The sequence below is a fragment of the Mandrillus leucophaeus genome, unplaced genomic scaffold (genome assembly GCF_000951045.1).
Source record: "Mandrillus leucophaeus isolate KB7577 unplaced genomic scaffold, Mleu.le_1.0 Scaffold409, whole genome shotgun sequence".
Classification (NCBI taxonomy): Eukaryota; Metazoa; Chordata; class Mammalia; order Primates; family Cercopithecidae; genus Mandrillus; species Mandrillus leucophaeus.
Window position 1 is genome coordinate 235,069 of NW_012104354.1, and position 23,991 is coordinate 259,059.

Genomic DNA, 23,991 nt, shown 5'->3' on the forward strand with positions numbered 1-23,991 from the left:
TTTTTTTTTTTTTTTTTTTTTTTTTTTTTTTTTTTTTTTTTTGCTTTTTTCCCCCTTACCTGGCTTTCCTTTTTATTTTGTTTTTAACTATTCACTTTTACATCATGTTTAACTATATAGCTTGTGGATCTGCCATTCACTAGCTGAGTAAACCTGGAGGGGTTATTTAACATTTAAAGTTCCACTTTCTTCATCTGTCAAATGAGAATTGTTGTAGACTCCAGTGATACTATCTTCTCAGCATCCCTTTTTGATAACCACTCCTCTACTCCATCCACACTCCCTTAGATTAGTCTAGAAGTGATCATCTAATTCAAGCTGGACCAGGAAGACACTTGCCAGAGATTTTGGATTTAGGACTGAAAGAATCAGGTCAATTTCCTTCTAGTAGCTGAAATTTTAAGACAAATCTCAGGAATTGCTAGTGGCTATGTATACCACTTATGGAAAAGATAGCCTACGGTAAAAGAAAAGAATGATACTAAGAGGCAGGAAAGAGAAGGAGGGAGAGTCCTAGTGGTTCTAATGGTTCCTAGGTTCTTGTTTTTCCTGTAGCTTGGCTGTTCCATTAGTCATCTAATATCTTTCCAGTAAGTTCTCCTTTGCGCATATATAATTTGATTTCTATCACTTGAAACCAATATAGTTCTAATACATAAGAAATAATCCCTACACTGAGTAGTTGTTATAAAAAGTAAATGAGATCAAATAATTAAGTGCTGAGCATATTAGCTGGTATATGATAGTCACTCAAGAAATTGTGCCTAGTATTATTATTATTAATTTTTTTTTTTTTGAGAGGGAGTCTTGCTCTGTCGCCCAGGTTAGAGTGCAGTGGCGCAATCTCGGCTCACCGCCAGCTCTGCCTCCCGGGTTCACGCCATTCTCCTGCCTCAGCCTCCCGAGTAGCTGGGAATACAGGCGTCTGCCACCACACCTGGCTAATTTTTTGTATTTTTAGTAGAGACGGGGTTTCACCACGTTAGCCAGGATGGTCTCGATCTCTTGACCTTGTGATGCACCCGCCTCGGCCTCCCAAAGTGCTGGGATTACAGGTGTGAGACATCGCACCTGGCCTGTGCCTATTAATATTATTTAGAAGATGTGGATATAAACATACATTGTATGTCAGACAATTAATAAAAACAATTTTAATAATTTCCAAATCTTCTTTCTTCTTGTAGCTTCAAAATCAATCAAAGGATTATTTGATTCTGGATCTTCAAACAATTGTAAAATAAATGCTCTGAATGAATTTTGCTATGTAATATTGTATAAATGCAATTGAGAGACTCTCATATAGTAAATAATCTTAGAGAATAAAGAAGCCCAGACCAGTGATCCACAATTTCTTAACTCACTTGTTTAGAGTAAACATTTAGAGGGAAGGTGGAAAAACAACGCAGACTTACATTCCAGTTATCCCATATATATAGGAGTAAGTCTGACATACATAAACGTACAAAATACTGACTTAGCTTCATACACATTCGTGTTTACACAGTAAAAAGAATGTAGTATAATCAAGAAAAAATGGAATCAACATATACCTGTAGAGACACCACACTGACATTATCAAAATGGATATGTCCATTAGCTTCTGTGACAGCAGGATTTGCATAGCACGTCACACCATTGATGGCAGGTAATGCTTTAGGTTGATGAGTTTTTTCTTGAGGACCAAAGTTATCATTTCCAAAGTGGGTATGACCATTCTATATGGGAACAAAACCCAAAGAGATTATAAGAAGAAAAAAGATGATTCATACAGACAGGGAAATAGAGTTTACTGCTTTTTATTTATAAGAGGAAAATTGTATATCTATTCTACATGTAAAGAAATCTTTTTAGATATATAAAATTTCTTTTTTACATGTATTTTCATTTATTAGATTCTGTTGTTACTGTTTGTTCATGTTAGAACACGTACACATTCTTATTTTGATGAACATGAATAGAATACAAATTAGGCACATCTGTTATTCAGTATTAAATTGCTGGTACTTGTTTCAAATTTTACAACATGAATCAAGTATTTATCTTACACTTGTCAATATATTGACTCTTTGTTCTCCTTAAACTCACAAGCCTAGTAACTGAACCATTCTCATAATTCTAAGAATAAAAATCCTGTCTTTATTTGCCTATATAAAGTAACTTTAGGGGGTAAAATGTCATACGTTTTAAATAAAGTCCATTTACCTGACCATATGTCTTTAATAACATCTTAAGCATTCTTTCAAAAAAGAAAAGTAGGTAAAATCCACCAAACACAGCAACTGCCTTCTCAACATAACTGTCGACTTTGGGATCAAATCCAAATGCCTAAGGGAGAAAAAAGGGCAATTCAAGTAAAACCAAGAAATTTAACTTGATTTCTGGAAAATAATACCAGTATACAATTCTCACCAAAGTTCTAAGTCTCTCTTCACATCCAAGTAATATTGGAAACTTAGCTGCCAAAAATTACAAAATGAAAACTTTGAAATTTGAATGACAAAACTGTATGAAATGGCACAAAAATCTTACAACCAGAAGTCTCATTAAATAAAGCCACCAGAGAACCTTACAGTTTCCCAGCTATAACACCTACAGCAATATTTGCCTTGAAAGACTAAACTTTTAGCAGTAAAGCAGCAGCACTGATTCCCATCCTTAGAATACAATATTAGGTCTAGATAATGAAGATAAATGAGATATTGATTACCTACTGTCTCTAAAAGTAATGTGTTAGTCCATGATATCCAGAGTCAAACTTTTAAAATAAATATGGCAGGCCACTTGGATTACTGTTTTCCCAAGAGAAATCCTCTTATGCCTACAAAACTGTGATAAATCCTAAAAAGGCAAATAAATCAAGGGCTAGGCCCAAGAATAAAAGCAAAAAGAATATTTAAAATTGCCACCTCTCTCTCTCTCTCTCTCTTTCACACACACACACACAGCAATAAGAATGGAATAATTCTTTGTCTAAAGGACAAAGAACTGGAGTTAGAGTTTGAAGTTATAAAGAGTCAAGGTGTTCCTAACAGACGAGACACATAAACTTCAAATAAACAGAATCAGAGGAGAGACTAATGGGTGAAAAGCCACAGCTTCACACCATTCCACACATTGTAAGTCTCCCCTCTGAAGCAGAATAGAAGATGTCTGGGTTCTTGTCCCCTGTTTGCCTCTGGGGAGACATCATGGCCGCATCTTCATTTGAGTAACTTCTTTGTGCCTGTTTATACAATGCAAAAATGGCAAAAAAAAAAAAAAAAAAAAGGCCTGTCCCATTTACCTAACACTGACATTATGAAAATAAAGTTAAATAAGAAAAGGAAAATCATTTTGCTATTAAAAACTCTATGGAGATTCAAGATATTATTACAGATTATTTATATTGTTAAATTTCAATAAAATAGAAAACCTTAACATCATAAATGTAGAGTCTCTAGTCCACATACAGTATTAGTTTAATTTAATTTGACCCATAAAGCAGATGAGATAATAAACACATATATTATATCATATTAAATATATTATGTATATAATACTCTTTTAAATCAGAAAATCTGTATTGTCATCCTAGCTTTGTTACTAGCTGATTGTAAGGCTATACTCAAATTATTTAATCACCCTGAATTTTAATATTTTTCATCTCTGCAATTGAAGCTTTGAAATAGATATTCTCTTAGGTTCTAGATCAAATAATGTTAATAAATCTATAACCCTAAAAAGTTATATCCCCACTTTCACGTATAGCTTGAAAATTAAAGGAAGCTTTAGTCATAATTTTCTAAAAATAATGAGATGAGGGTGGTACTCCCTAAAATACTATTAATAGTTTCTCTCTGTATGGAGTTTGTCTCTCCCTCTGTGTGTGCATTGTGGGTGGCAGATATAGTCCATGTATACATATATTTCTCCAGTTCCTGTTTGTGGATCCCTTCTATGAAAGTCTCTTTCTCCTTTCCTTCCTCTTCAACACTGCCTCTCTTTTCCTTTCATTTATTTTCCTTCCTCCATTTCTCTTCCTCATATGGGCACAATGCAGATTTGAAATAAATTGAATAGTGTGCACTATAGTCAAGATCAGATCAATAACACATTTTATCAAAGGAAAAAAATAAGTTGCTATTTATTTATTAGTCCTCAATTGATATGTTTTCCACAATTGGAAAAAATGGAAAGGTTTGTTGACTGTGGTCTCATTTATTCTCTAGTCACTTATAGCTGTAGTAAATATATGAGGGAATTTAGTGGTATATCTTAAATAAATTACAAATTTACATCTGACATTTGCAGTATATTTGACATTGCACGCTCTTTAGAAAAACAAATAAATAAATAATGAAACTGTGTGTGAAAAAATTAAATTTGCCAAGTGCAAGGCAGAATAAAGTTTTAAGGCCTTCTGAGGTGTCCCAGAGCTGTCTGAGCACGTCCTAGTGGCTGGCCTCCTAGAATATTAATTTTGTCTCTGATACTGACATCCACTGTAGCTTGGGACAAGCCTTTACAATTGCTGTGATTCAGCTTTCTCTTATCCAAGACACTATAAACCCGACCATAAAACACTGTAAGAATTATGGAGACTAAAAACATACAAAGTGCTAAAACATGCAAAAGAAACAATTATTCACTGAAACAAATAGCCAACATCCTTACCTCTGGAATAAGTTGGAAAATTGCATTTGAAAAAAGAGTCCCAATAGCCAGCCCCACAAAAAAGGTCAAAATCTTCGGGAAATAAGATTTCTTTATCAGTGGAGTCAAAATTAATCCGAGGAGAGAAGCCAAATTAATAATTGTCACTGACAGGAATCCATATCCCCAAACTGTGGGTCAGAGGGAAAAGAGAGTAGAAATTAATCAGGGCAAGGAACCAAATGAAGTTTTCCTGTACATTAAGCTTAAAAGTGTCTTTAAAAGCTTAAGACACATGTCGTCTTTAAAAGAACAAAATCTACTCAACGAAAAGTATACAGAAAACTGAGAATATAAATTATGGCATAGCAAGCATTAATAGTAATACAGTTTACATTTTAATCAGCCCTAAATCATCTTTATGGTATTACTGAGTTTTACAGCTTACAGGGAACTCGGAGAACATCTAGAGCAGTGACAAACAATCTGAGGGCCACAGGCTCCAAGCCACCTAGTTTCATCTATGGCTCAAGGAATAGATTAAAACAGCACTTTGGGGAAAAAAAAAAAAAAAAAACAGAGGCAGTGTGAGCCTCAGGACAAAGGTATGGGATGATGGGTGGAGGGCAGGGATGGAGATGGGTCACAGTGGGCTAGCTTCAAGGTGACCATAGCTGCTAACACTGAGCTTGTCACAATCATTTGTCTTCAGACTCCTGAGGACAGCACCTCCTCAGAGAAGGTGGCTCCAGTAGCACCTCAGCTCCCCAGCTGGGGCCTCCTGGGAACTAAAGTCAGCCTGATGCAATAAGCACTCAGGAAGTGAGCACATGGGGACAGGAGGGAGCGGCTGCATTACATAACTCACCCTGCGAGACACAGATTAGGCAAAAATGTTCCATACAGAAGAGATGCTGGTGACAGAAGAACGTGGTGCATCTTTCATCTCTCGAGACCCAGGGCCTGGCACCCAGTAGGCACACAATAAGTGTTGCTTAGAATGAAATGAACGAATACTATCCTAAGCTCTATAGCTAATGGCGTGTGTGACCTGTTGCCTTTGGGCCTCAATTTCCCTCTCTCTATCCTAGAGTGGCTGGTTTAAGGTAAAAATGGGAACACAAGTGAAACATACCAAGGACAGTCACCTATGTGTGGGTGCAGGCGGAGATACAACCTGGCCTCAGGGCTGTGCAACACGTGGCTTTGCCTCTGGCCCGACACACTGTACACAAAGTACAATGTGACAGAGGAGAAAGCTGCCTCTGCGTAGCCACTTCTTTAAAATATCCAGAAAGCATGTTTAAATGGTGGGCCACTTCTCTCCATGGCACTGTCAGTGGAGTACACTAGTAACACCTACAGCTCAGGGAGCATTTGCCATGTGCCAGGCCCTGTGCTAAGTGATCAACATGTGTCAACTTATTTGAACCTCACAAACCCCTGTAAGAGAAATATTGCTACCGCCTTCATACAGTTGGGGAAACCAAAGCATATGGAGTTGAAGTAAGCTGCCCGAGTCACACAGATAGAAAGCTGAATTTTGAACCAGGACAGTCTGGCTCCCAGGCCCACATTTTTTAGCAATATGCTTTATTATTCCTTTAGAGGTAATCTCATTTTTAGAAAGGCCAAAGGACTCAACAAAACTGTAAAAATGTTATCCTGAATTATATGTACTTCATTAACACAAGATTGTTCACTATAATTATTATTATTATTTTTTTTTTTTTTTTTGAGACAGAGTCTCACTCTGTCACCCAGGCTGGAGTGCAGTGGCGTGATCTCGGCTCACTGCAACCTCCACCTCCTGGGTTCACGCCATTCTCCTGCCTCAGCCTCTGGAGCAGCTGGGACTACAGGCGCCCGCCACCACTCCCGGCTAACTTTTTATATTTTTAGTAGAGACAGGGTTTTGCCGTGTTAGCCAGGATGGTCTCGATATCCTGACCTCGTGATCTGCCTGCCTCAGCCTCCCAAAGTGCTGGGATTACAGGTGTGAGCCACCGCGCCAGGCTTTCACTATAATTATTGTTAGTCTAGAATTTCTATGTACAAATAAACAAACTTAGTAAATGTTCATTCAGCCTAGATGATGTGGACCAAACCATGGTTCCTGCCACCACACACACACACGTGCAAACACACACACAGCGTGATACAAAGTCACCTGTGCTAAGTACCAAATGAAAAGGTGAGATTATAAATGGTACTATATAACTCCAAGAATCATCACAGCACTGACCATGATGACTGCATCTTCTCCAGACACTTTCCTATCAGTTTCAGGTCCTGGCCATGCCCTACAACTTCATCTAACAGCCCACTTCATTCCCATTTATTACCTTATCACCTTAAACAATACTACTAGTCTCCACAGACATTCCACTTGGAGAGAGTTCTCAATTCCACACCTTTCTTCGTGGTATATCTACATGGAATTTCTCTTAACACAAACATACTTCTGTCCATCACTAGCCTACATGCATTCATCCATTCAACAAATATTTATAATTTCACTGCGTAGACAAGATATAATGTTGAAAACTAAAATTAAAAGGCAAAGAAATTGTTAAGTGCCAATAGAAGCAAAGCCACATACACATGTTAAACGCATCAGCTTCCCTGCAAACACCTGCTCCATTACCCTCGTTCACTACCTACATAAATAACAGGAACAGTAGGATCAATTTCAATTTTTCCACCAGTTAATTCCATAGACAACTGGTCATCAAACCCTACCAATTCTGCTTCAGGTATCTCTCACCTCCAGCTTCTCCTTCCTCATTGCCAGTGGCCTTGAAGTCAGACCCTCATCACCTCTCACTCCCTCATCTTATATAACGTGGCAGTTATCTATCTGGTGCCCCTTCTACTAACTGACATGGCCTACAGACTTATACTAAATCACAAAAATGATCATCTCGTGCCCCCATTTGAAATTGCCCCTCATAAACTGACCCTCACACAGCCTCTCCAGTGTTATTTAGCCTCTTCTCAACATGGCCTTTACCCAAACACCATGTTTTCCCAACCGAACTTTACCTTTACACTGTGGTTCTCTGTCTGAAAACACTTTCCTATCTTCCTTGCCTAAGAAACTCATACGTGGCTTTCCAAGCCAATGCAAAGATCTCCTCTATGAAGCTTCCCTGCTGTCCAGATAGTACTTCCTGGCTGATCAGGATTCCCTTTACTCTTTGTTTGAAACTAATTGGTTCGCTCACCACTTCTTGTGTGCTAGAGTAATTTTATTACTGATACGTTTGCCTACATCATATAAACTGTGTGATTCTCAATGAGAAGGGCTATGTTTTATTCATCCTCAGTGCCTAGAAAATTGTCCAGGAAAAAGCACACATTCCTTGCTGAAGGAATTAATAAATTCCCCATTTCAAAGTGCAGCAGAACTCTGTCAAAAAGACATACCAATCCATCTGCTTATCCACCTTTCTAACTTTCTTTGCCCTTGCACATTTATGAGCATAACTTGGGGGATGGTGGGAGTGTAATTCATCACATTCTGGGCACACTGCATAGCTTCCCCTTCTTGTATTGTTAGAACATTATTCAGAAAAATAATGTCTGGAATTTCCACTCAACCGAAGCACTTTCCACTTAACTGAAGCACCAAAATAATACATTGGTATGAATCTATTCCTTGGACATCTCCATATATACATGGGACTTTCTCAAATGATATGTTTCAGAGAGGGACCAGTCTCCTAATAAGTGAACCCTGAAAGATTTTTAATAGATTTCAAAGAAATACAGTCATGATAGTTTACATTTATTGAATGTCCACTGTGTAAGATTCTTCTAAGAACTTTACCTATATTAACTCATTTCATTCTCACAACAACCCTATGAGATAAGTACTATTATTTTTCCAGTTTTACTAGCAAGGAAATATGGTTCTATTATGATCCCCATTTTGCAGATCTGCATACTGCCCAGGCTTCAATTTTTGCCTGGCCCCATTCAACTGAGAAACTGTATAGAATGGTGTTTAACAGTGTGAACTCTGGAGCTAGAGGATTTGTGTTCAAATCTCAGCTCATCCCCTCACTGGCATCATAGTTTGGTTCTTTGACTTCCCTAAGGCTCAGTTTTCTCCTATTTAAAATGCAGATTAAAATAGCTCATATTTCATAGAGTTTTCACAAGAATAAAATAAAACCAGTTAATGCTGTCCCTGGAATATAGCAAGCTTTTAATAAATGTTGATTATTATTATGTTTTAAAAAATTAGTAAGTAGACCATGATATAAATGTTAGTTCATTTAATTCACTGTTATTCAGTGAAAAGAATAACAAACTAAGAATCAGGAGTTCTCATCTCACCTTAGGTACTACACCTACAAGAAGCCGCTTAACCTCTCTGGAACTTAGACTTATATCACTGGTTGTATTACAGAGTTGGACAATATGATTTTCAAGGATGCTTCAAGTAATATTCTTTATTTTGTCTACTATTTGAATTAAATACTATTCTGTAACTTCATCAAAAAATGAAGCAATTTCAGATCATTAAATTATTATTAAAATGCAATTAATTTCTCTCCTAGAGAATTTAACTTATCATCAGTTTACTGTACTCATCAATATCATTTTATAAAGCACATGAAATACATTTCAAAGATAAAATGTGAGGCCTCTGAGAAATTATATTATTTTATCTGCCCACTGAAATGTCAACATAAATGTATTCAAATTCTTGTATCATTTTGATTGCTTTTATGTTGATTTTTTATTGCTTTGGATGGGCTAAGACTTGACTCTTCATTAAGTGAAAAGTTATATGAAAAATCCAGTGCATTTAATTATTTTAAAATGTGTTTCTCAGTGAGAAAAACTATAGGATTACACAGGGGCCAGGGAATGTGGTGAATCTATGAACACATGTATAAGAACAAAGACATTCTTATTCCTCTGTGCCGGGCATTGTTCTAGGCACTTACATGTATTAACTCATTTGATACTCCCAACAATTCTATAAAGGTACTATTAAAGTAACTGACCCATAGAGATATTAAATAATCATACAGTTGCACTAAAATAAAACAATCAAGATATCACATCAAAATAGCAATAGATTGCCAAGTTAAACATCTTAGATGAGTAGTAACAAGCACTCTACTAGATTACCTAAATTCCTTGAGAAACATTTCCATATCTTCTCCCACCCTATCCCACTCCACTCCAGCCTCATTTCAATTCCTAACACAATATGCACCCTAAGAGGCATTTCTCTTTTTATTGGGTTATCTGTCTGAATATTTGGTGCCTTTATGATCTCATAACTCAGAATTGTTGACTTTTCTATTTTATAACTTTGTAGTGTTGGCCCTAGAATTCTACTTCTCACATCCTGCTTCTGACTTTCCAGTTCTCAACTCCTGGTTCCTGAAACAGAACCGGGGTTTAAAAATTACTTTTGAATATGAGTAATTAACTTGCACATAGCAACTGGGGTTAAAAAATTACTTTTGAATATAAGTAACCAACCTGCACAGAGTAGAGTATTTGCTTTTTCTGAAACCTCACGTCCTGTACCTAGAGTTATGCACATGTTAGATGTAGTTAATAACAGACCTAACTAACAGGCCCACTACGGCACCTATGTATTGAATAATGTTTGAAGTACTTTACAAATACTAAGTCATTTAATCTTTACAGCAAGCCCATAAGAAAGGTACTATTTTAGATGAGGAAGTTGAGGCAGGAAAAGGTTAAAGTCATGTTCTCAACATAGTTGGAAAATTACAGAGCTGGGATTTGAGCCCAGGTAAACTGGCTTCAGAGTCTGTGCTTTTACTGTGCAATACTATTAGTCAAGGGTAGTATCCTAAAACATTTGCTGAATTTACTTTTGAAAGTAAAGTGCAAATTGTATTAAACAGGCTTGTAGAAATATAAATATACTCTAGCAAAAATATTTGCTTGAACAATTAGCAATTCAAAATTACTAATATTTCAAAATTGAAATTACTGTTATTCACAAAATTGTGAATTATATTGATAAATGATACTTGATGATTTCTATACTTTGTATCTATAAATATAGAATATCAACGAGAACATGGGTTCTGAAGCCAAGACAACGTCAGCTGAATCTGGCTCTACCACATGCAAGTTGTGTAACTTTGAGCAAATGACTTTAAACTCCCTGTACCTTTGTTTTCTTGGCTGTAAAATGGGAATAGTAGTGCCTACATCATATAGTTGCATGTGATTAATATGTTAATGTGTAAAGTACTTCAAAGAGTGCCTGTCATATAGTAAGTACTGCAAAAGAATTGGCTATCATTGTTATTTTTGTCATTGTTGTTATCTCTTTTATTCATATAGAGGGAGATTGAAGTGTATATACACAAAGGAATCCGGAAATGAAAACAGGCACTTTCTTTGTTAAGTCTTCCCTTTTTTTCTATCTATACTCATGTCAGATGAGCTCACTCAGAACAGCATCTTTGTTTTTATTTTTTTGAGATGAGGTCTCCCTCTGCCACCCAGGCTGGAGTACAGTGGGGTAATCATAGGCCACTGCAGCCTTGACCTCCTGTGTTCAAGTGATCCTCCTGCCTCAGCCTCCCAAGTAGCTAGGCCTACAGATGCATGCCACCGTGCCAGCTAATTCTTTTAATTTTTGTTGTGATGAGGTCTCACTATGTTTCCCAAGCTGGTCTTGAACTCCTGGCCTCAAGCAATCCTCCACCTTGGCCTCCCAAAGTGCTGGTATTACAGGGATGAGTCACCGTGCCTAGCCCCAGTGTCTTTAAATATCATCTCTAGACAGGCAAATCCCCGGTCTTGACCTCTCCTCTGAAAGCAATCTCCTCTCCAAATGTCTGTGTGTCTTTGTCTATTGGACCTCCCTGTCTACCTGTGTACGTCAATGTCTCAAAGCAACCACACTAAAAATTATACTCTTCATCCTTACCACTCCCTTCCTCTACAATAAATGGCTCCTCCCAGTCTTCTCCATCCTGGGAAATGGTATAACGATCTCTCCTGTTTCTCTGGCTCAAGCCTTGACTCATTGTTCCCTCTCCCACAATCAATGCAGGGCAAACTATTTAGCATGATCTCCAGGACTCATCCCAAATCTACTGCTTCTCCCCACTTCTACTTCCCCCACCTTAGTCCAAGTCCCCATCATCCTGAGCATCAGCTCCTGGCAGTCGCTTCCTGACCAATCACCCTGCTTCTACTCTGGCCCCATTACAATCTGTTCTTCAGATTGTAGGCAGGTGGAATGCCCTTTTACAGACTTGAATAAGATCACAGCACTCCCCTGTTTAGAATGGTACAATGACTTCACCCTACATTCGGAATAAAACCCAGTCAATTTACCACCTCCCACAAGGCTTCCTCATCTGGCCTCCATCTCCTGCCAGGACGTATCTCCTTCTACCTTCCCCGCCAACTCACTAGGCTCCAGTCACACAGGACCCTCTTGCTGCTCCTCACTCATGCCAAGCTCATTGCCAAGCTATGTTGGCTGTGCCCTCAATCAAGAATGCTCTTCCCCTAGAGAAGACCTTGCTGTGGCCCTCTCCTTCTGCTCAGATGATACCCCATCAGAGAGGGCTTCCTTGATCTATTTAAGATGATACTCATCCACCATCACTTTCTATCCCTCACCTACTAATATTTTATTTTCTTCATAGCACCTTTCACTCTGAAACTATGTTGTTTATTTGCTTGTTTGTTTAAATGTTTATTATCTCTTTTCTCCACTACACTGTAAGCCCTAATAAGACATAATTTTTCTTCTTGTTTACTATTGACTCCTTAGTGCACAGAACAATGCTGGTTATGTTGTTCAATAAATATTTGCTTAATAAACAAATGAAAAAAAAATTTAAATTCCAACATAAGTGTCAAAAAGACTCCCTGAACAATTGGTTTATCTCACTGGTGAAAGTTACTCTTCTACACATTCAAGTATGTGAGCTGTATATTAAGCATACACATATTTTACTATGGTTTAAAATTTCTTTGCAGCAGATCATACCTTTAAAGTACCATATTCATGGCAATACCATTATAGTCACTTAAAATAGCCTCTGGTATTTTCTTTCACCTATGAAAATTAAAACTAATAATTTGGTCCCTGAAGATTCAATCTAGAAGTATGCTAGTTCTCTTATCTCTTCATCGGTAACTGCAGATAAACTGACAAGTTTTAAAATAATATGGCAAGCAAAAGATAATGGAAATGAAATGATCAATTATAAGTCAAATAAAATGCAATCCAATATGCACAGCATAAAATATATATTGTTTAAAATCAAGAACTGGATTTTATAGTTTTTAAGTGTACTAAGTACAATTTTGATTCAACAAAGAGACGAGCATAACTTACAAAGCTTAAATAAGTTATAATTCTCTTATTCTAAATACTTTCAGAATATAAGTATTATTCTAAGAGGCTCTGTGTAGATTAATTAAAAGCAATAAAGCAGAAAGAGAGGCATATTAACTTCATTTCATAATGGTTTTATAGACTTTTCAAATAAAAGAGAAAAAATGCTTTCAATATACCTTCTGAATGACTTGGTCTTGTTTTGTGCTTGGGCCGATCCTCACAAGGGTGAAAGTTCAATTGCTGTAAGACTGCTGGACAGATGACAGAGAATTTGGAGCTGGTTATTTGGGTAGCATTTGAAAAGCCATGAAGGGAAAAGATCTCTTCAGCGGTTAAACACTGAAATAGAAAAAACAAACAAAGAAAAAAAAGTGTTAATAATGTGTAAAAGCACATAAGCAAACATACTATAAAGAGACACACACTATTTCATCTAGATGCACAGCACTCTTTATACAAAAGCCCACCACAGAAATTGAAAGGCCCCTAAAGTTGTAAAACAGCCCCGCCACTTTAAATGTAGAAAGAAGAAAAATGGAAGAAAAAAAAAATCCCTTCTTAATCAACAGCCTTCCTACAGCAGAAAAAAGATAAAAATTGGTTTGGGCATATCCAAGGACTTAAATAGGGGTGCACCAACACCATTCAAACAAAGGGCTCTAAAACAATTTTATGTTGTCAGTGCCCCCTCTTAGTTTACTTTTCTTCAGTTTGAATGGATATTTTCTGTGTGTTACTGGCATGAGTCTCTATGACCCTTCTTGTAGACAAACACCTGGCTCCCTACAGTTTCATGCTAAGAAATTCCTCTCTTCTCTACACTGTAATAAATATAAATATAAAAAGTTGTTTTAAAATATGTCTTTAGCACAAAGTGTTTTTTGTTAAAATATGCATTATTCTCAGTGATGGTGGGTAGCTTTTCTATATTAGATTAAGTTTTGAAAATAGTGCTGGGCTGTTTAGAAATTCATTAACTATTAACGAGGACTAGAATCTGCATTAGGAAAAAAACTGCAAAAATAACTTTTTAAAGGTATAATGTTGTTCTCACATTTTAACTGTAAGCTCTCTTCCATATACAGTACTTGCACTATTAAGAAAAATATAAAATAAATGCTAATGAATGTCATAAGAATTATAGTGTGAAAAACATCCATTCACTCAAATGGAAGAGTCTGTCTTTAATAAATGTAATTTAGGCAAGTTATTTGCATGCTTCCGCCAATGCTTAAACCCCACTAAGACCTTAGCCATGTACTATGATCTGAATTATGTCTCCCCAGGTTCACATGTTGAAGCCCTAATCCCCGGTGTGATGGTATTTGGAGATGGGGCCTTTGAGAGGCAATCAAGTTTAGATGAGTTCATGAAGTTGGGGGGCCCTGGTCCAGTAGGATTAGTGCACTTATAAAAAGAGACATCAAAGAGCCTGCTCACTTGCTCTTTCTCTGCTATATGAGGAAGCGAGAAAATGCTCTCTGCGACCCAAGGAGAAAGCCCTCACAGACAGCAACCATTCTGGCACCTTGGTCTTGGACTTCAAGTCCCCAGAACTGTGAGAAAATAAATTTCTGTTGCTTAACCCACCTAGGCTATGGTACTTTGTCATGGCAGCCTGAGCTGACTACTACACTATGAATGGTATCAATAACTCAAAAGTTGATGTTAACTGTTTGACCACAGGATGCTGTAATTCCCTTTACAACAGAAACAATGAAGTTTAAAATGTCGTATTTTGATACAAGGAGATTACTACTGTTTATAAAGGAAAAATGGAAAAACATCAAATACACCAAGATCTATGCAGTTTTCCAAAACTAAGATTACAACTACCTTACAGAAAATGCACACTTAGATTTTTTTAATGTCTAAGTATGTACCTAAAATTGTTCCTTATTCAACCCACTCTTTTGAGTTTATGATTAATGATAGCTGCGTGCCATCCATAGAAGAGGATACACCACACCCAATGCCCTGTTAACAGTCTTCCCTTTAACTCAGAATGATGTATAATAAACTAATGGAGGGAGAAAATACCTCAAGATTCAACTGGAGAAGGGAAAATGTGCACAGCTTATTCATCACCATGAAGGCATCCAGAAGCATAATCGCTAGACTCAAAAAGTACACAACCCTTGTGGTTGAACTGGACACTGTGTGTTTCCAGGAAAAAATAGGCGTGATAGCACACAGAGAGCACCACTGTTTCCCTGCAAGGAAGACTTACCCTACTTGGACTTTAAATTCCTCCAACTGTAAAATAAGAGGAAAAAGGGAAGATGCCTCCAGATAATCTCCAAAGACTTTTCAGAATTAGCATTCTAAGACTCCCTAACACCTGATGACTGTTAAGCAGTTCTTTTTCAGACTCAAATTGTAACCCATTCCTGAATCAGGACGTCCACTTGCTAAGGCACAGTCGGCATTTTTTAATAAAGTAAAAGGCAAAAGAATAGAGACTATAAACTATATCACACATAATAGGGTAAGTATTGCTTAACCAAACTTTAGCTTCAGTTACACATCATATATAACATGCACATGTATACTGGATCATGATGTAAAATGTATTTCTTATTGTGAATGGCAGTCACGAGCTTGAATGCCACCAACCTTAAGGATGTCAGAATTGCCTACTGTACATCATTAAAGACACCCTCCTATCTACAATTAGAAAAAAAAAATAGTGCATTCAAATAAATATATAATTAATACAATCAGATAGCTTAGCTGTGCAGCATTTGTGTTGAAATTTTAGCTGGACAGGTGGTCAGGGATAGTCACGGTAGTCATGGAGAGTGGCAACTGTCCAATCACCACGAAGAACACAGAGATGTAGAGATGATAAAACTCAAAGACTCACGTCATGATAAGAGAATGAGAACAGAATGCTAACAGTGCAGCAGAACTGAATTAACGGCAAGCCTGACTTATTTAAAATAGCTATCTACCAGCAAGTGGAATGAACACAATTTTGGACAGTGGCCTATTTTTGGCTTCAAACAATCTTGATATTTATTATACTTTGACTTAACAAAGTTGAACCCGAAACAAAAGAAAGCCGTTGTCTTAGAAAGGGTGGTGCCTCCCAGAGCGGGAACAAACAGGATGAGAGTCCAGCGCCTGAAGAGTGAGGGCAACAAAACCAACCGGTTATACCATGGACAAGGAGGCCCAAACACCCTCACAAGCACACCCTTTCACCTCCAAAACAATGAACAAACACATTACGGAAAGGGTAGGATCATCCAGGGCTCCTCAGAAAACAATTCAGGGTGATTGTACGGAATGCTATGTGCCTTGATAAAACTCCATGTGCTTTCACCAGCTCCTTCATATTTATGACAGCTCTACTTCTTTTCATGTTTGTATTTATGACACTGCTGTTCTCAAGCATGCTGCCCTGATGTTTGCTGTGGCCTTTTAAGGTTTCAGATGTCCTCGTGTTCATCAGGTTGACGTTTTTCATAAAGACATAAAGACTCTTTCTAAGTTTGAAGTTAAGCTCCTATTCACTGGTCTCTTGCCACATTAGGGTGACCTCAAATGGGCCTTCTATATGTGAAACATCAAAGTAAGGTAGCATTAGAGGTAGAGGCCAGGTATATACTACAAAAGAGACAGCCAAGTATGCTCAAAACCGTTTCAGCAAACAGTTCTGTGCATTTTGGCTTCCGCTTCTGCTCTTCCTTCTTCCTCACCAGTTTTTATAAGTCAGAAGTTTTTCTGCCTCTTTCCTAAACATGTCCTTATGGGAAAGTGGGGGGCTGGTTCAGGGAGGGGATGAAGGAAGCTCAAGGAATTAGGGCAAGTTCCTTCCTTAGCATTATACACAATTGAAATTTGGTTATAATAAATGCGGAAGAGCGGCAAGATCTGAAAGCTTCAATACCGACAGATTCCCTCCTTGGCTAAACTGCATACAGGCTCCTCTGAGCCCAGGCCTTGACCCTAGTATCCATCCTTACAGGACCTGCATCACCCAGTGTTAGCAAGAAACCTTCTAATCAGTTTAAAGAGAGTTCCCCCACCCTCCATATCTGATCACCCTGGTCCTGTCTTCAGCAAGAATCCTGTTAGGTCTGTTTAACCAAAATCCCCCCTACCCTTAACGTTTCCTCTTAGTAATTTTCCATTCACTGACCACCTCCCCACTCCTACCCCTCCTCCTCCCTGACTGTAAATCCCCACTTGTCCGTGTTGTATTTGGAGTTGAGCCAAGTTCTGTACTGAGGTCTCTTTTCCCCTTGTGATCATTAATTTTGTGTCAATTTGGCCACTGTGTTCCCAAACTAAACATTATTTCTATGCTGTTAAACATTATTTCTGAGGTGTCTGCGAGGGTGGTTCCAGGGGAGGTTAGCATTGGAATCAGTGGACTCCGTGAAGTAGACTGCCCTCCCCAATGTGAGTCCAATCCATTGAAGGTCCGAACAGAACAAGAGGCAGAAGAAGGAATTTGTCCCTTTTTTCCTTCCCAATTGCTTGAACTAGGCCATTTTATTTCATTTTCTCCAAAACTCCCTCTAGAGTTTACACCACTGGCTCCTCTGGTTCTCGGGCTTTCAGATTGAGACTAAATTATGCATTGGCTTTCCCAATCTGCAACCTGCAGACAGCAGATCCTGGGACTTCTCAGCCTACACAATCACATGAGCCAATTCCTCATAATCTCTCTCTCACTCTAATATATAGAGATACATATAATATAATTTTTATATATTATATAATTTATATATTATATTTTTATATAATATATATTTTTATATATATATACACACACACACACCTCCTGCTGGTTTTGTTTTGTTGGAGAACTCTAACATACCCCTATTGCAATGTTTCCTGAATAAAACCTGTTTTTACCACTTCAACTGCTGTTAGGCTCTGGTTTTTTAACACTATCAAGTATAATAGCCATGTAGTTATACTACAGATTGCATTAACTCCTTCCTTTATTCTACAAATATTTATGAAACCATAAAAGTCTAGGTATAATATTGACGGGAGTAGTAGAAAGTGGGGAAAGCTGGAGGATGACAACCAGGAAGGAAATAGTACAAAGATAAATAAGTAAAATTGCCTTCGATTAGCAAACTTAAATAACTGTGGCAGAAATAAATCAGATACATGAAGGTCTATAGACCCAGAGAGGAAATTATAAATTCACAAAAAAAAACACATAATAATAAAGAACATTGAGAGTCCACAAGAGGGAGAAATGATACGCAGAGGAAATAGCCAAAAACAACGTTGACAATAGAATGCTGGGAGAGTATAAAGAGGATGCTGCCACTGCTGTTGATAGATGCAGGAGGCAGATAAAAGGGACCATCCTCGGAGAATCTCTATCCGCCTGCAGGGAGGGAGAATAGGGTGGAGCCATGGGAAGTTCCCGTGTGTGCAAGGGGGAGGAGCCTGCCCTCTTCAGTTCCTGTGTTTGTGACCTGGAACCAATCTGTGAGATGGCGGCCTGTTAGCAGGAACTCCTCTCACTTTGCTGAGAGGTTGTTTTTTCCTTTTTTCCTTTTTGCCCAATAAATTCCACTCTCCTCACCCTTCAATGTGTCTATGTGCCTAATTTTTTCAGGTCGTGTGACAAGAACCCAGTTTAAGCTGAACTAAGGAACAAAGTTCTGCAACACTGTGATTAGGGAACCTAGGAAGAGAAGCCCATTTGGCAGGATGGTGGCAACTTTGGTTTTAGACATTTCAAGTTGCAATGCTCCTGGAACCCCAATGCAAATGATCGGTGAGCTTTCTCTGAGAAAAGTAGAGCCTAGAGATAAGGATGTGGCTGCTTCTGCAAAGAGATCATAGCTGAGTGGGAGTAGCGGAGCTGATTAGGAGAATCAGCATATAGAAAGAAGAACAAAGGCTTGTGAATACAAACAATTTGTGCAAAAGCAAGAAAAGGAGCCAGTGTATAAGCCCTAGTGAATTAAGCTCAGAACATAAGAAACAACCCAGGCCAGTCAAATTTGGTAGCTGTCTGTGGTTTTTGCCTTCCTGGAATGATGAAAGACATGTAACCCTTGGGTTTTTGTCCCATCTGGTAACAGACCTCCTTACTGCCATGGGAACTCCCTTCCATGTGATTTTGGTAAGCATAGGATTACCTGGATCCTATACTCACCTGTGCTACTGAAAAACTCTTTCTCCACTAGTCCTGCTGTAAGTCTGGGTCATCTTAAGCCATTTCTGCCGCCATGTGAAGGAAGACTAACTAAGAAGTGGAGAAAGACAGATTTTCAATACCATCACAACACCCTGGATACAGCTGTACCTAAAGCTGATATGCACCCTGACTCTTAAGTTATGTGGGCCAATGAATTCCCTTTCGGCTTAAGCTAATTAAAGTTGATATTTTTTTCTTTATCCTTTATTTCTTTATTCTTTATTCTTAGAAATAAAAGAGTGCTGATGGATACATAAATTAATTATTTAAAAGTCACTTTTAAAAGCTAGTGAATGAATGCTACATCATAACCTATAGGAGAACAAAAAGATAAGCCTTTCCACTCTTTAAAGCTTCCCCACTTCTTCCTGTTCTCCACACACAGGCTGTTTTCACTGCTTGGTTGTCTTATCAAGTGGCACCCATTAAATAATACAATACAGTAAGACCATCTGATCCTGTACCATTATACCAAGGCCTTCACACCACACCAAAAATGAAATATCATCCCATTCAAAAGCCACCCCAGAAACGGTTTCAGATTTTGTTTTGCAATAGATTGAGATTCCATGGGAGGCTGAGTAGCTCACATTCCCAGTAAGGACAGTGCTAGGTGTGGTTTTATTCTCTCTGTGGAGGTAAAGGCAGGGAGAGACAGATTATTGTAATGCATTTAGACTCAATGACAATCCACTTTAAATACCATTAGAAAGCCCCAAAGGCAGCCAGCAGCAGAACTGGGGTTAGAACCCAAGTCTGAAAGAGCTCTGTCCAGCTTCCTTCATTTTAGCCACCTCTATGCTGCCCTTGCCAGTGATTGCTACAGCTGTTGTTAAACAGTAAGAACTACAGGTACTTTCTGAAATTTGCCATGTATGCAGCTGTGATGAAAGCCATCATCCTTCTCCCACCCCAAGTAAATGGCGATCTCCTGTTCTTTAAAGAGATGCAACAAGAGGTTTAATAAGAATCCACCTAAAATCTTCATCTGTTCTGCTCTTATAGAAGCCTATTCCACTTCTCCTTCATTCTCATTCATTTATTCATTAACTGAACAGGTTGCTCACACCTTCTCTGAGTCAGGTATTCTAGTAGGTGTTGAGAATAAGACATGGTTTCCATCTTCAACAATCTCATCATTCAGCATAGAAAGGAGATACATATAGGCCGGACATGGTGGCTCAAACCTGTAATCCCAGCACTTTGGGAGGCCGAGGAGGGCGGATCACAAGATCGGGAGTTCGAGACCAGCCTGGCCAATATGGTGAAATTCCATCTCTACTAAAAATACAAAAATTAGCCGGGCATGGTGGTGGGCACCTGCAATCCCAGCTACTCAGGGAGGCTGAGGCATGAGAATCCCTTGAATCCGGGAGGCGGAGCTTGCAGTGAGCTGAGATCATGTCACTGCACTCCAGTCTGGACAACAGAGTGGGACTCTGTCTCAAAAAATAAATAAATAAATAAATAAAGGAGATACATATAAAACAGATAAGCAAATAAAAATATGCACGACATATTATGTGCTTAAAGGAATGAGGTCAGGGAAGGCTTCCTAGAAGAGGAGATACATGCGCTAAGTTTGTTATTTTGATGCATCTGATTCTTGGGGAAATAAGACATGATACATAAAAAAAATTAATGGAGAGATCAGCAATGCAAATGAGTATGCAATTAGTTGGTGAATAAATTTTATAAACAATACTTATCATAAGAGTTCTGGGAAGCATATAAGGACTACAGTAATAGCAAACCATAATATACGCTTAACACATATAACCTCTTTAATCAACCACTCAAATAGATTTTAGGTTAAATTTGGATGAAGAAATCCCGTCTAGAAAAGTACATTTCTAACGGTACAAGATTAAACAACATATAAGTGTTAAAGATAAAATTCAGATATATGTCTTCTCATGCCTTTTGACTTATAAGCCAGTATTCTGGCTACTATGTCTTAAGTCGAACACTGAGAAGGATTCAATGAAAGAATCATTGAGACCCTGGCAGAGAATGTACTTTGTTGCCCCAACAGTGAGTTCAAACACACAATTAAATTAACTATTAAACCATATTTAGGATCCTTCCAGAGACAGACTTCAAAAACAACTCTACAATAAGAAATTACTTAATGGACACAGTGTATATTATTCAGCTGACAGCTACACTAAAAACCCAGATTTCACCACTACCCAATATATTCATGTAACAAAACTGCCCTTGTACTCCTTATATTTATACAAATTTTTAAAAAGCCGGCCAGGCGCAGTGGCTCACACCTGTAATCCCAGCAGGTTGGGAGGCCAAGGCAGGCAGATCATGAGGTCAAGAGATCAAGACCATCCTGGCCAACATGGTGAAACCCTGTCCCTACTAAAAATACAAAAATTACCTGAGTGTGGTGGCGCACACCTGTAATCCCAGCAACTCGGAAGGCTGAGGCAGGAGAATTGCTTGAACCCAGGAGGCAGAGGTTGCAGTGAGCTGAGATTGTGCCACTACACTCCAGCCTGGAAAAAAAAAAAAAAAAAAAAAAAAAAAAAAATCCTACAGTTCAAACATCAGCCAATTGTTCTCACCAGGGTGAGAATTTTAGGTATACTTCACTTTCTGCACTTCATTTCTTTTGCTTTTTCATAATTTTGTTTAGTTTGCAGCTATGAATTTAAACCATTTTTGCAGTTGGCTCCAAAAATGCTGTGAAGACAAGTGAGAGTTTCATTCATTTATTTACTCATTCATACATTCAACACATATTAACTGAGCACTACTACATGCCAGGCACATAGTAATATTAGTAATTGTCTTAATAAATACTAAGGTAGATATGAATTCCAGGATTCCAGAGGTTTCTTTCCTATTAAATAATCATTGGGATATCTAAAAGTGTTTCGAATATGGCAACTGGCCAAAGATCCCAAGAGAGCAATTGAAATACATAAATTTAAAATGGTAGTTTGAGTTTAACAATTGGGAGGCCACTTCTGACCCTTGAAACAAGTGAACAGTCCCATTAATTTATCCTTTTAGGGCTCACTGAACAATGGAATTGGTGACTTACAAGTTCCACACTCATGGCAGGAACATTCAAAGCAGGAATGACTGAGGAAATTGCTTCCAGATTGGTTCTTCCTGCAATAATGGAACTGCCTCAATTACAAGGCACTCAAGTTTCACTTCCAAATCTCCCTGATATATGCATATATATAGACATATACATACACACACACACACACACACACACACATATATATACACACATATATACACATGCTGAATCACTCTCTCCATCTTCTCTTGAAGTTTTTCCTTCTTTAAAGTCCTCTTCAAAGTTTACTCATTATTATTTTATCAAGATAAAATACAGTTTTCTAAGGTTTGAGCCAAGAACACTCTATAAAAATAATCTCTAGGTTTAAGGTATGGCCAGTCAAGTGACCCCAACTCTGTTTCCCCAAGATTAATTTTTCCATTTTTCCTCAGGTTTTCTTACACTTCTTACTGAAGCCACTCTGGCACTGATGCCACGCACAACACACACACTCTCTCACATACACACACACTCACACTCATATACACACACACTCACATGTATACACATACATACACACACACCTACATTCACACTCAAAACTCTTTTTGAAGAGAAGATGAAGAGCGCTTTTCCTGAATATATAATTTAAAGGAGAAAGATGCCTTGTTTTATGATACACTGCTAGGGATAAAAAGATTATTATGAAACAATATATAGGGAATGATGCTATAAATAAGGATAAATCTGTGCTCCAAAACGTTAACAGTGTTTATTTCTGGGTGGAAAAATTATGCGTGGTTTTATTTTTTCCCTTTCTGCTTCTTTATATCTGCCAAAGTTTTTAACAATGTACTTGTATTTCAGTTTCTTTTAAGAAAAATAAAATTAAGTCATGATTTGTTTGTTTAAAATCTCTTTTTCCAGGTTCCCCTAAACACCAGGCAGGCTGGAATTCTTTAAAGATTTTACTAAAGAAAAAGAATGTTGAAAGCTACAACAATCTTTTTAAAAGACGTTTACAACATTGTCTGTCTTTGTCATAGTGACGGACAAGTTTCCCAGCCCTACCCAATTCCATATTCAGCTTTTCAAGATCTTCTCTTGAAAAGAGAAGGTGTTCTTTTAGAGCCCTGAAAGCCTGGTGTGGTGTCAGAGCACAGACACCCACTCTAGATCCTTGGCTTCCCACTCCTGACATGTCTTCAGGGGGCAGAGGCCACCCTACTTCCCATCATCTGCCAGGGAGTCCCATGGGCATTATCGCATATTGCCAAGATCAAAGCTTTTGTTTCCTTGCTGTGCACCAAGGGTCTCCCACTCAGTCCCTCTGGGGATAAAGTGTGGAGAGAATGCTGCTTCTTCACCTCAGGGCTGGGGAGATGCCACAAGAAACGAGTGCGCCTTTCAAAGCCATCTCACTTCCACATACAAGGACCAGCTGTGTCCATCACAGGCCCTAGTATATGACACTTCTTTAGCATGGTGGTTCTCCAAGCATGGTCCAGGGACCCCTGGAGGTTGCCAAGACCCTGTCAGAGAAAATGCAAGGTCAAAGTTTCTCTGAAAATAGTGTGAAGACTGCATTTTCCTTTTTCACTATAATTCTTTTACGTGTGAACACTACAGGAGGTATGTCATAACTGGTGGAATGGGGCAGCATATATGAGATTCAAACTTTTTTCTTTTAAGCTGGATTTTGAAGAGATTTACAGAAATGTAAAACAATGCCATTCTTCTTACTAATTTTTTGGTCACGGAAAATATAGTTAT

General features: G+C 38.1%; 1 protein-coding gene across 2 annotated transcripts in view; it reads right to left on the minus strand.

Annotated features, from left to right (window-relative positions):
* Positions 1 to 23,991, minus strand: part of SLC39A8 (solute carrier family 39 (zinc transporter), member 8) — a 123,560-nt gene that overhangs the window by 74,061 nt on the left and 25,508 nt on the right. For both annotated transcript variants that reach the window (XM_011992254.1, XM_011992253.1), the window contains exons 3-6: positions 13,183 to 13,345; positions 4,654 to 4,823; positions 2,203 to 2,325; positions 1,551 to 1,715 (exon numbers count right to left, since the gene is read on the minus strand). In XM_011992254.1, coding sequence (XP_011847644.1) covers positions 1,551 to 1,715; positions 2,203 to 2,325; positions 4,654 to 4,823; positions 13,183 to 13,345 — 621 coding nt within the window. The remainder of the gene's footprint in view (positions 1 to 1,550; positions 1,716 to 2,202; positions 2,326 to 4,653; positions 4,824 to 13,182; positions 13,346 to 23,991) is intronic.